Source organism: Argopecten irradians, unplaced genomic scaffold (genome assembly GCF_041381155.1).
Source record: "Argopecten irradians isolate NY unplaced genomic scaffold, Ai_NY scaffold_1132, whole genome shotgun sequence".
NCBI classification, from domain to species: Eukaryota; Metazoa; Mollusca; class Bivalvia; order Pectinida; family Pectinidae; genus Argopecten; species Argopecten irradians.
This window is the reverse complement of record NW_027188599.1, coordinates 1,981-15,886: the sequence shown is the minus strand read 5'-3', so window position 1 is coordinate 15,886 and position 13,906 is coordinate 1,981. Positions and strand designations below refer to the sequence as shown.

Sequence of the window (13,906 nt, the reverse complement as noted above, 5' to 3'; positions counted from 1 at the left end):
GAGAAAATGTAACACGCAGACCGGGATTCGAACCCGGGACCCTCAAACACTAACGAAGTGCTACTCCCGACTTTGCAACCGAGGCACCGGGACGAGCGAAACACCGGAGTCCAAATCCCGCTTACAATTCTGGAATTAAGGTGACAATGCCCTTTTTCACGTGTCGCATGCCAGCAGCCAACACCCAATAAACAAATATTCCTTTATAAACTCAAAATTACATAGCATTCACAGGCAAGGCAAAGCCACACTCATATTCTATTAGATATCAGATGATCGGGTCAATATTAGAATGTTAACTCATAAGTTTCGGCCATCCAGTATTATCTAGACCACCCGATGACAGCGAGCTAGGGGTAGAAGAAGATACGGTCAAATTGGAATCAGGGAGGGTCATTATGTAAATCATTTTTTCTTTTCTAAATACTTACGTCGTGGGGTTTTTCCAGGTTGACGTAGCTCTGAGTGACTTTCCTTTCGGTGTACGTTTCGCGAGGGGACCGACTGTTCGGCACACGCACCACATTCATCGCAATAACCTTCCCATCGACGCCATCTTGATTCCTTCGTTTTGTAAGAATTAATTCACGGAGCCGGACAAGGACGGATCCGGAATGAGGGATCCGGAACGAGTTAAATATAAAATATCAGTTATCTTCAATAAAAGCGCAGACTTGAATATATGCCAATCGGAAAGGAGTTTGGGCACGGAAGGGTCTGGACATTCTTTAAAAAAAAAGAAGGGTCTGGACAGAAATTTATGATGGATCTAATATATATAGCAAATAATGTTACTGATATCTTAACGAAGTCCTTGGTTCGGAACCACGTTTTTGACAAAATAAATTACACGTCCACACCTTATCGAAGGAAAACGAAATTCTCAAAAATTACTGAATTTTACGATGGCTTAGTAACAACATTAAAATTTGAAACAAAAAAACAATGACGCTGATTTAAATAGAAAATAGGGAAGGGAAGTAATGTGACGTTTACCGGGTCCGATCCAGTCACAATTTACTGATGATCTATAGTGTCTATATTATGTACTGTTCCTATCAAATTACTCAGTGCAAATATATACAAATAATACACAGCTGATCTAGCTGTGATTCTATCTATCCCTAAATATTATGATTTACAATATAAATCCTACTGATCACTCAGTGCCTCTGAGTGATCATGATAACTTAACTTCAAAATATACAAACAGCATAAATCATACAGATCAGAATAATTATTAAATGATTAGCAACAACTACTGAATTATCTATAAGCCTATGCGAGTAGTCTCCCCTACCTCGGGTGATTCGATAATCCCTACTCGTACATATATAACCAGACTACGATAAAATCAATGTTATATATTATCTATTAAGAACCTTTCCCTAAGGCCTAACACTACCGAGCTACCGAGTACTCAAAATCACTGTGCACTCACAGTACTCACTGCTACTGAGCACTCACGTTTACCGAGCACTCTCAGAGTAATCACTCCAGCAATGATTCACACACAATCATTACATATTACCGAGTACTCACAGAGTAATCACTAGTACTCTCAATGATTCATGTAAACGTAATCATTCAACGAGCAATCCCAAGGCTCAGTTTACAACTTACTCTCCAGAGTATATAACGCGGAGGAGGAAAGCCTTATTCAGGCACGTCAATCTCCGATCTCAACTCTACCGTAAGTTATTATCAACTGACGTATATAGGCAAGCCTTGTTCAGGCACATCTATATTTACCTTGTATTTACTTAGGTGCTTTCACTTCAGCAGCTCGTCCAACACTAAGAAAAATCTCGTTGAAAACCGCGGCTTTATATACTGCCGGGCAACGACATTAGCGCCATCTATTTACAATAATCCTAGGCTCTAGAACGCTTAACTCACATATAGCTTAACATTACAAGCGTCTACTTGACGGCGAAACTAACAGACAAAATAGAGCAGACAGCGATTCCGGATAGCATGGTAATACAACCGTATTTCATCACACTACCCACGCCTCCGAGCAACACGTGTCCTCACGTGCCATTACAGATAACTATAAGATACAAAATAGATTAAAGATAAAGGATTTATTGGTGGTTGTGACAAAGAAAACGATCAATTTGTCGCGGGTAATCAGTAGGACCTATCCAGTGCCTCTGCCCCAAAGAATTCGCAATACTCCACCAGCTCGACATCTCGGCCGTTGTCCGAGTATCTGGTGGTCTTCGTAACAGTTTTTCTGTTCACAGGCTGCTGTCTTAGCTCTGGTTCATAGGGATCAGTCTGTGTTGATGCATCCGCTCTTTCAAAATCGGTCTGTGTAGGGATGGAACTACGTAGCTTCTTCGAAACAACTGGCATCGGAACCATATTGATCGGATCCTTAGGGTCCACCCTTCTCTTTGGTGCCATGACAGGAATCGGCCTCGTAGGTTTTCTTATTGCACGTCCTGCCAAGAGGCAGTCATCCTCGGAGGATGAATCATCATGCACAACGGATGAATCTGAAACTTCCCCGAGAAGATCACCAGGGTCTTGTCCCTTCCAGCTCTCCACATCGGTCTCTGGTGAGTGAGCTTTGCTAAGTGCGCCTGAAGTAGAAGGTTGAGCCTTCGGAGAGTTCTTAGAAGATAATGCAGTATTCAGACTCTTTCCAGCAGCTTTCGGAACATCTACTGTCGCATCATGGCGCTTCTGGTGCCTGGTCATATTAGTAGGTCTAAAAGTTTTGTAACTGCACTTGGGACAGGACAAGGTCTTTTTCTCCCATAGTTTCAATTCCACATTTCAGAATATGTTCTTTCATATCGTCGATGTTTGCCGTCCTAAATGTACACATGGGGCATTTCTTTACCGGGGTTGTCTTGGTTTTCGCCATCTCGGATATCTGTAACAAGAAAGAGCCCTCAGTTACTTAACAGCATTAACATTTTAATAACGCGAAGTATAATCAGAATGCCACTTCGGTTTATGTCGCGTTCGCCTTGGGATTGCCCTGTCAGATTCACACTCATTCTCAACACATATGAGTTTCTTTTCTGATTCACTGACATTTTCTTGCTCATCACTCTCAGGCAAACTAGATTCAAAACATGACTCATCAACTTGAACTTGCACATCCTTGCGCTCAAAAGCTTCTGCTTTGCTCTCACCACGCAATACCTGAGGATGTTTCAATCTCATTTCTATCAGCATGGATTACTTTAGGTTTCCCCTTGTACCCACATGAGACTCTGTAAGTCACATCTGTCAATCTAGCAAGTACCCTGAATGGTCCTCGCCAACGACTTGCTAACTTGTGCGTGGTGCCAGCTGGAATATTCGGGAAAAAGACATACACAGAATCACCGGACTCAAATTTGGTCCAAGACAGCTTCTGGTCATGATAACGCTTCTGTCGGAGCATCGCACCTTTTGAGTGTTTCCTTACTAACTCATGTGCAGTTTCCATTTTCTCTTTCAATTGCCAAGCCCACTGATTCTGGGGAATCGCTCTGATGTTCCTAGGCATTTCATACTGTATGTCTAATGGAGTACTCGTTTCCCTTCCTAGCATCATGGCGTTCGGAGAGCTTCCTGTTGTCTCATGCTCTGTGGAGCGATAGGCCATCATCACATATGGCAGGTGTTCGTCCCAATCCGTTTGATGGGTATCCACAAACGCACTCAGCATGGTTACGAGGGTTTTGTTGAATCTTTCAACCATGCCATCTGATTTTGGATGGTAGGGAGTGGTATGCGTCTTGTTGATCTGTAGCAATTTACACATCTCCCGGAACAACGCGCTCTCAAACTGAGATCCTTGATCTGAGTGAATGGCATAAGGAACACCAAACCTAGCAATCACTTCTTCAACGAGAATCCTGGCCACTGTCTGGGCTTCCATGTTCGGCATTGCAAAGCTTTCCGTCCACTTTGTGTAGTAGTCTGATATAACTAGTATATGCCGATTGCCCTGTTGTGTGAGGGGGAGTTCACACAAGATATCGATTGCAATTCTTTCCATGGGGAACCCTGACTCCACCATTTGCATAGGAGCTCGTTTAGTTTTACTTGGATTCTTTCTTTTACTGCACTGCGGGCATCCTATTACGTATTGTTTTACGTCTGCCTGTAACCCTGGCCAATAGAAACTCTGTCGGATTTTTGCCAAAGTCTTCTTTATTCCCAGGTGTCCCGAACTCCGATTGTCATGACTGTGAGTCAGCACGGTTCGTCTTTCCGATGCAGGTACAATTGCCTGTAGATTTGCCTCTGAATGGGGATTTTTCCGATACAACATGTCCTCATGTATCACCAGGGATTCAAATTGTGCCCATAGTGTTTTCACCACTATGCTCCGGTCACCAATTTCTTTGTACGGAGGTTTTTCTCCTCCTTTCACCCATTCAACCACTACTGCAATATCAGCATCATCTTCCTGCTTCTGCTGAAGGGATGGCTTCATTTCAATTTTGTGATCTTTTGAATCCACCATTGCTACGGGATTGCAGGCCTCAACATTTGCAGTTGTCTCTGATTGGTTCTCCCACATGGGGTCAAACCCGCATTGTCGACATGGTATCCGACTCAATGCATCGGCATTGCGGTGTTGAGTTCCCGGCCTGTGTTTGATGTCCATGTTGTAGGAACTCAGAACCTGTAGCCATCGGGCCATTTGCCCTTCTGGTGTCTTAAAATTGAGCAGCCAGCGCAGAGAACTGTGATCCGTTCTCACTGTAAACTTCCTACCGTATAGGTAGTGTTTAAAATATTTCACGAAGTGTACGACTGCCAACAACTCTTTTCTTGTTACACAGTAACTTCGTTCCGCTTTGGTCAGCGTACGACCTGCATAAGCAACTGGTCTCTCATTTCCATCAATGTTCTGTGAAAGAACTGCACCGATAGATTTGTCGCTCGCATCGGTGTCCAAGATGAAAGGCTGCTTAAAATCTGGGTGAGCCAGTATGGGGGCATTAATCAAGTGATTCTTCAGGGTAGTGAATGCCTCCTGACAGGCTTCAGTCCACTCAAATGCCCTGCCCTTCTCAGTCAGTCTGTGTAGACAGCTCGCAATCTGTGAGAAGTTTCTGACAAATCTTCTGTAATATCCGCAGAAACCCAAAAATGATCTCACTTCCTTGGTATTCTTTGGAATGGGCCACTGCTCTACAATTTTCACTTTTTCATCATCAGTGGCTATACCTTTCTCAGATATCACGTGTCCAAGGTAGACTACCTCCTTTCCAAATAGTTGGCATTTCCGGCTCTTTAATTTCAGCCCTGCAACAGAGAGTCTCTCAAACACAGTTTGTAGATTTAGTAGCATATCATCAAAATCTTTTCCTACCACAATCACATCATCCAAATAGATGAGGCAGATCTGCCATTGAAGTCCGGCCAACACAGTCTCCATTAACCGTTCGAATGTAGCTGGGGCAGACGTCAATCCGAATGGCATCACCTGGAATTCATATAATCCAGTTCGAGTCGAGAAGGCAGTTTTAGGACGATCTTCGCTTTCCAGTTCAACTTGCCAGTATCCTGCATTGAGGTCGAGTGTAGAAAACCACGTACACCCTGACAAGTGATCCAGTGCCTCATCAATGCGTGGCAATGGATATGCATCATGAACGCTCACAGCATTGAGTTGCCTGTAATCAACGCAAAATCTGAGACTTCCGTCCTTCTTGCGTACCAGAACAATACCAGAAGACCATGGGCTGGTAGACTTCTGGATTACTCCTCGATCGAGCATATCCTTAACTTGTCTATCTACTTCAGAACTCAGATGTGCTGGTACTCTTCTGAGAGGTTGTTTGATGGGTCGAGCATCACCTGTTTCTATCTTGTGTTTTATGACTGTAGTCCGTCCAAGATCACTGTCGGATGCTGCAAACAGGTTACTATATTTCGATAGTAAGGCCTTGACTCTGTTGCTCTGTTCTGAAGTCAGATGTTCTTTTGATCTCTCTAATAGTTGATCCAAATCTTCTCTGAGTTTTCCTGTTGGTGCATCACTAGAGGATTGCACTGTCTCCATCACAGTCGATACAGGACTAGCATGAGCGACATTGGTTCCTGGGTAAATGGTTTGTGGATCCTCCTGCAGGTTCATGAGCCTCACTGGAACAGTAGTCTCGCTACTCACCAAGGATCGGGCTACCAGAGCTTTATCATTCTTCAGAAAGGAGTTGGTACCTTCTATAATAAGTGATTCATCCTTCATCTGTTTACCCACAGGAAAATTAACTTGTCCCGTAATGATCATTTCGCTCTTACCAGGAATGGTTATCTTCTCAGTAGCGACAACTCGAAAACATCCAAGTGTTCCCTCGTACTTTGTGTCAACAGGCATATCGTCTAGAACAAGCGATCCACGTTTCAGATCAATCAGACCATTTCTTGATCTCAAGAAGTCAAGGCCAAGGATTCCTTCATTGCTTATTTGTGCAACTACTGCCTCAAAGTAAACATCCCTGCAGCCTTCAGGTTTTATCATAAAACCTCCCTGACCAAGGACTTTGAGTTCACTTCCATTAGCTGCCAAGACATCCTTTTTAACTTCTCTCAGTTTTGGTCTCCGCTCTTGTGGAATTCTCTCATACACTTCTTGTGACAAGATTGTCACAGTAGCTCCGGTATCGACCAACAGCTTTACATTGGTATGCTGAACTTCTGCATTGATATACAGTCCAGCCTCCTGAGCAGCAGAGGATACTCCGATTCCGGCTGATTGTTTACTCCTGCGCCTTCTTGTTCTAGTCCTGACTGGATTAGCAGCTCCATTTGATTTCTTATCCGATTTCTTTTTGAGCTGAGGACAATCCCTACGAAAATGTCCTGTTTCATGACACTTAAAACAGCGTCGCTCAAAGTTCGAATCCTTCCCACCTTGTTTTTGCTGATCGGGCTTATACTGATTTTTCACTCCCGATTGTAACTGGCTGATATCTCCTTGCACCTTTTCCAACTTCTGTTGGATACTTCTCAACATGGATTCCATCCCAGACTTCTCAGTCTCTACTGGATGGTTGGCATCAGTACCCTCAGTACTTGTATTCCTCAAATAGGCATGACCATCATTTCCATGTTTCTCTGCTTTCTTATAAGCCTCCAACTCAACAGCCAGATGAATCGCATCTGTAAGGTTCTCAGGTCTCGCTTGTTTAATGCGAATACGCATATCCGAATCAGCTAGTGATTCTAGAAACTGTTGCTTGGCCAAAGTTTCTCTCACTCCACCTTCAACAGTTGGATAGGTTAAATTAACTAACCTACGAATAGCTTGACCCAGCTCTGGAAGTGTTTCATTAGCCCTCTGCCTCCTTTCCAACAACTGTACTCGATAAAGTTCAGTTTGATTTGGTGGGGCAAATCTTTGTTCGAGAGCTCTCACTAATGAGAAATAGTGATCTTGCTTCCTGGTAGGTAAATCACCAAGTATACCCTGAGCTTGTCCTCTCAAACTCACAGCAAGATATAGTCCCATCTCATACTCTGACCAGCGATTAATTCGAGCACATGTCTCAAAATGAGACAAATAATCCCTCCATGGTGTCGTGCCATCATATGTAGAGGCTTTTACTGACACATGCTTTACATTGGGTTTCCTACTCAATGATTGGTCCTCATAATCACTATCATCCAAATCAGCGATCGACTTTGGATTCGTTCTCCTCCGCTGAGGGGAATAATAGCTTGATACATCTTCTTTCTCGATAAATCGAGCTGTACCTCTTTGATTTCTGTCTCGATAAGTGATATTGTCTGCTCTATCATCATCAAATCGCGAGGAATGGGTGTTCTCCGAGAATCTCACCTTAGGAGTGCTCTCCCCTTTACTTCGGACTCCAAAATTTCCTTCGTGTGATGATTTCTTCAGTCTTTGCTGACTAGCAGACTCTCGCAGGCTCTGATTCTGAACATCTAGTTGGCGTAACTGTTCCTGCATTTTCTCTATCTCCCTATCAATCTCATGAGATGAAATATCTTCAGGCGTGCTCATACTGCTATATAAATCAGCAATATCTGCCTTTACCTCAGAAGTTCTGCCATCTGCATACATAGATGTTATACCAGAATCTCTATAATGACTGCTCCCCTTCGACATCTGTAGTTTTGGTGTAGAGTGAAATCCCTGTCCACTATCCTCACCAAAATCCATCTCAGAATTTCTCAACTGAGTGCGAGATGTCTCATCAGAAATCATATTCACAATAATATAACAGTTAAATCTAAAATCACATTTTATTTAAAACTGAGTAATCGAACAGCACAAAAATATAGACAAGATCACCACCGCTGCCACCAAATTATGTGACGTTTACCGGGTCCGATCCAGTCACAATTAACTGATGATCTATAGTGTCTATATTATGTACTGTTCCTATCAAATTACTCAGTGCAAATATATACAAATAATACACAGCTGATCTAGCTGTGATTCTATCTATCCCTAAATATTATGATTAACAATATCAATCCTACTGATTACTCAGTGCCTCTGAGTGATCATGATAACTTAACTTCAAAATATACAAACAGCATAAATCATACAGATCAGAATAATTATTAAATGATTAGCAACAACTACTGAATTATCTATAAGCCTATGCGAGTAGTCTCCCCTACCTCGGGTGATTCGATAATCCCTACTCGTACATATATAACCAGACTACGATAAAATCAATGTTATATTATCTATTAAGAACCTTTCCCTAAGGCCTAACACTACCGAGCTACCGAGTACTCAAAATCACTGTGTACTCACAGTACTCACTGCTACTGAGCACTCACGTTTACCGAGTACTCTCAGAGCAATCACTCCAGCAATGATTCACACACAATCATTACATATTACCGAGTACTCACAGAGTAATCACTAGTACTCTCAATGATTCATGTAAACGTAATCATTCAACGAGCAATCCCAAGGCTCAGTTTACAACTTACTCTCCAGAGTATATAACGCGGAGGAGGAAAGCCTTATTCAGGCACGTCAATCTCCGATCTCAACTCTACCGTAAGTTATTATCAACTGACGTATATAGGCAAGCCTTGTTCAGGCACATCTATATTTACCTTGTATTTACTTAGGTGCTTTCACTTCAGCAGCTCGTCCAACACTAAGAAAAATCTCGTTGAAAACCGCGGCTTTATATACTGCCGGGCAACGACATTAGCGCCATCTATTTACAATAATCCTAGGCTCTAGAACGCTTAACTCACATATAGCTTAACATTACAAGCGTCTACTTGACGGCGAAACTAACAGACAAAAATAGAGCAGACAGCGATTCCGGATAGCATGGTAATACAACCGTATTTCATCACACTACCCACGCCTCCGAGCAACACGTGTCCTCACGTGCCATTACAGATAACTATAAGATACAAAATAGATTAAAGATAAAGGATTTATTGGTGGTTGTGACAAAGAAAACGATCAATTTGTCGCGGGTAATCAGTAGGACCTATCCAGTGCCTCTGCCCCAAAGAATTCGCAATACTCCACCAGCTCGACATCTCGGCCGTTGTCCGAGTATCTGGTGGTCTTCGTAACAGTTTTTCTGTTCACAGGCTGCTGTCTTAGCTCTGGTTCATAGGGATCAGTCTGTCACAACGGATGAATCTGAAACTTCCCCGAGAAGATCACCAGGGTCTTGTCCCTTCCAGCTCTCCACATCGGTCTCTGGTGAGTGAGCTTTGCTAAGTGCGCCTGAAGTAGAAGGTTGAGCCTTCGGAGTTCTTAGAAGATAATGCAGTATTCAGACTCTTTCCAGCAGCTTTCGGAACATCTACTGTCGCATCATGGCGCTTCTGGTGCCTGGTCATATTAGTAGGTCTAAAAGTTTTGTAACTGCACTTGGGACAGGACAAGGTCTTTTTCTCCATAGTTTCAATTCCACATTTCAGAATATGTTCTTTCATATCGTCGATGTTTGCCGTCCTAAATGTACACATGGGGCATTTCTTTACCGGGGTTGTCTTGGTTTTCGCCATCTCGGATATCTGTAACAAGAAAGAGCCCTCAGTTACTTAACACATTAACATTTTAATAACGCGAAGTATAATCAGAATGCCACTTCGGTTTATGTCGTGTTCGCCTTGGGATTGTCCTGTCAGATTCACACTCATTCTCAACACATATGAGTTTCTTTTCTGATTCACTGACATTTTCTTGCTCTTCACTCTCAGGCAAACTAGATTCAAAACATGACTCATCAACTTGAACTTGTACATCCTTACGCTCAAAAGCTTCTGCTTTACTCTCACCACGCAATATCTGAGGATGTTTCAATCTCATTCTACCAGCATGGATTACTTTAGGTTTCCCCTTGTACCCACATGAGACTCTGTAAGTCACATCTGTCAATCTAGCAAGTACCCTGAATGGTCCTCACCAATGACTTGCTAACTTGTGTGTGGTGCCGGCTGCAATGTTCGGGAAAAAGACATACACAGAATCAAACTTGGTCCAAGACAACTTCTGGTCATGATAACGCTTCTGTCGGAGCATCGCACCTTTTGAGTGTTTCCTGACTAACTCATGTGCAATTTCCATTTTCTCTTTCAATTGCCAAGCCCACTGATTCTGGGGAATCGCTTTTATGTTCCTAGGCATTTCATACTGTATGTCTAAGGGAGTACTCGTTTCCCTTCCTAGCATCATGGCGTTCGGAGAGCTTCCTGTCGTCTCATGCTCTATAGAGCGATAGGCCATCATCACATATGGCAGGTGTCGTCCCAATCCGTTTGATGGGTATCCACAAACGCACTCAGCATGGTTACGAGGGTCTTGTTGAATCTTTCAACCATGCCATCAGATTTTGGATGGTAGGGAGTTGTATGCGTCTTGTTGATCTGTAGCAGTATACACATCTCCCGGAACAACGCGCTTTCAAACTGAGATCCTTGATCTGAGTGAATGACATAAGGAACACCAAACCTAGCAATCACTTCTTCAACTTCTTCATCCTGGCCACTGTCTGGGCTTCCATGTTCGGCATTGCAAAGCTTTCCGTCCACTTTGTGTAGTAGTCTGATACAACTAGTATATGCCGATTGCCCTGTTGTGTGAGGGGGAGTTCACACAGGATATCGATTGCAATTCTTTCCATGGGGAACCCTGATTCCACCATTTGCATAGGAGCTCATTTAGTTTTACTTGGGTTCTTTCTTTTACTGCACTGCGGACATCCTTTTACGTATTGTTTTACGTCTGCCTGTAATCCTGGCCAATAGAAACTCTGTCGGATTTTTGCCAAAGTCTTCTTTATTCCCAGGTGTCCCGAACTCCGATTGTCATGACTGTGAGTCAGCACGGTTCGTCTTTCCGATGCAGGTACAATTGCCTGTAGATTTGCCTCTGAATGGGGATTTTTCCGATACAACATGTCCTCATGTATCACCAGGGATTCAAATTGTGCCCATAGTGTTTTCACTACTATGCTCCGGTCACCAATTTCTTTGTACGGAGGTTTTCCTCCTCCCTTCACCCATTCAACCACTACTGCAATATCAGCATCATCTTCCTGCTTCTGCTGAAGAGATGGCTGCATTTCAATTTTGTGATCTTTTGAATCCACCATTGCTACGGGATTACAGGCCTCAACATTTGCAGTTGTCTCTGATTTGTTCTCCCACATGGGGCCAAACCCGCATTGTCGACATGGTATCCGACTCAATGCATCGGCATTGCGGTGTTGAGTTCCCGGCCTGTGTTTGATGTCCATGTTGTAGGAACTCAGAACCTGTAGCCATCGGGCCATTTGCCCTTCTGGTGTCTTAAAATTGAGCTGCCAGCGCAGAGAACTGTGATCCGTTCTCACTGTAAACTTCCTACCGTATAGGTAGTGTTTAAAATATTTCACGAAGTGTACGACTGCCAACAACTCTTTTCTTGTTACACAGTAACTTCGTTCCGCTTTGGTCAGCGTACGACCTGCATAAGCAACTGGTCTCTCATTTCCATCAATGTTCTGTGAAAGAACTGCACCGATAGATTTTTCGCTTGCATCGGTGTCCAAGATGAAAGACTGCTTAAAATTTGGATGAGCCAGTATGGGGGCATTAATCAAGTGATTCTTCAGGGTAGTGAATGCCTCCTGACAGGCTTCAGTCCACTCAAATGCCCTACCCTTCTCAGTCAGTCTGTGTAGACAGCTCGCAATCTGTGAGAAGTTTCTGACAAATCTTCTGTAATATCCGCAGAAACCCACTTTTGATATCACTTCCTTGGTATTCTTTGGAATGGACCACTGCTCTACAATTTTCACTTTGTCATCATCAGTGGCTATACCTTTCTCAGATATCACGTTTTCAAGGTAGACTACCTCCTTTCCAAATAGTTGGCATTTCCGGCTCTTTAATTTCAGCCCTGCAACAGAGAGTCTCTCAAACACAGTTTGTAGATTTAGATCATCAAAATCTTTTCCTACCACAATCACATCATCCAAATAGATGAGACAGATCTGCCATTGAAGTCCGGCCAACACAGTCTCCATTAACCGTTCGAATGTAGCTGGGGCAGACGTCAATCCGAATGGCATCACCTGGAATTCATATAATCCAGTTCGAGTCGAGAAGGCAGTTTTAGGACGATCTTCGCTTTCCAGTTCAACTTGCCAGTATCCTGCATTGAGGTCGAGTGTAGAAAACCACATACACCCTGACAAGTGATCTAGTGCCTCATCAATGCGTGGCAATGGATATGCATCATGCACGCTCACAGCATTGAGTTGCCTGTAATCAACGCAAAATCTGAGACTTCCGTCCTTCTTGCGTACCAGAACAATACCAGAAAACAATGGGCTAGTAAACTTCTGGATTACTCCTCGATCGAGCATATCCTTGTCTATCTTCTTCAGAACTCAAATGTGCTGGTACTCTTCTATGAGTTTGTTTGATGGGTCGAGCATCACCTGTTTCTATCTTGTGTTTTATGACTGTAGTCCGTCCAAGATCACTGTCGGATGCTGCTAACAGGTTACTAAATTTCAATAGTAAAGCCTTGACCCTGTTGCTCTGTTCTGAAGTCCGATGTTCTTTTGATCTCTCTAATAGTTGATCCAAATCTTCTCTGAGTTTTTCTGATGGTGCATCACTAGAGGATTGCACTGTCTCCATCACACTCGATACAGGACTAGCATGAGCAACATTGGTTCCTGGGTAAATGGTTTGTGGATCCTCCTGCAGGTTCATGAGCCTCACTGGAACAGTAGTCTCAGTATTCACCAAGGATCGGGCTACCAGAGCTTTATCATTCTTCAGAAAGGAGTTGGTACCTTCTATAATAAGTGATTCATCCTTCATCTGTTTACCCACAGGAAAATTAACTTGTCCAGTAATGATCATTTCGCTCTTACCAGGAATGGTTATTTTCTCAGTAGCCACAACCCGAAAACATCCAAGTGTTCCCTCATACTTTGTGTCAACAGGCAAATCGTCTAGAACAAGCGATCCACGCTTCAGATCAATCAGACCATTTCTTGACCTCAAGAAGTCAAGGCCAAGGATACCTTCATTACTTATTTGTGTAACTACTGCCTCAAAGTAAACATCCCTGCAGCCTTCAGGTTTAATCATAAAACCTCCCTGACCAAGGACTTTGAGTTCACTACCATTAGCTGCCAAGACATCCTTTTTAACTTCTCTCAGTTTTGGTCTCCGCTCTTGTGGAATTCTCTCATACACTTCTTGTGACAAGATTGTCACAGTAGCTCCGGTATCGACCAACAGCTTCACATTGGTATGTTAAACTTCTGCATTGATTTACAGTCCAGCCTCCTGAGCTGCAGAGGATACTCCGATTCCAGCTGATTGTTTACTCCTGCGCCTTCTTGTTCTAGTCCTAACTGGATTAGCAGCTCCATTCGATTTCTTATCTGATTTCTTTTTGCGCTGAGGACGATCCCTACGA

General features: G+C 43.2%; 1 protein-coding gene and 1 pseudogene across 1 annotated transcript; both read right to left on the bottom strand.

The window, feature by feature from the left end:
- Window positions 1-1,606: 1,606 nt before the first annotated feature.
- On the bottom strand, window positions 1,607-9,251 carry LOC138313973 (uncharacterized; annotated as a pseudogene).
- A 132-nt stretch (window positions 9,252-9,383) lies between these two features.
- LOC138313974 (uncharacterized) lies at window positions 9,384-10,022 on the bottom strand. Its single transcript, XM_069254194.1, has 3 exons — window positions 9,723-10,022; window positions 9,633-9,688; window positions 9,384-9,598 (listed from the first exon to the last, which is right to left on the bottom strand). Exons 1-3 carry the CDS (start codon window positions 9,985-9,987, stop codon window positions 9,449-9,451), a joined length of 471 nt encoding a protein of 156 aa, XP_069110295.1. The 5' UTR covers window positions 9,988-10,022; the 3' UTR covers window positions 9,384-9,448.
- Between the last annotated feature and the right edge of the window lie 3,884 nt (window positions 10,023-13,906).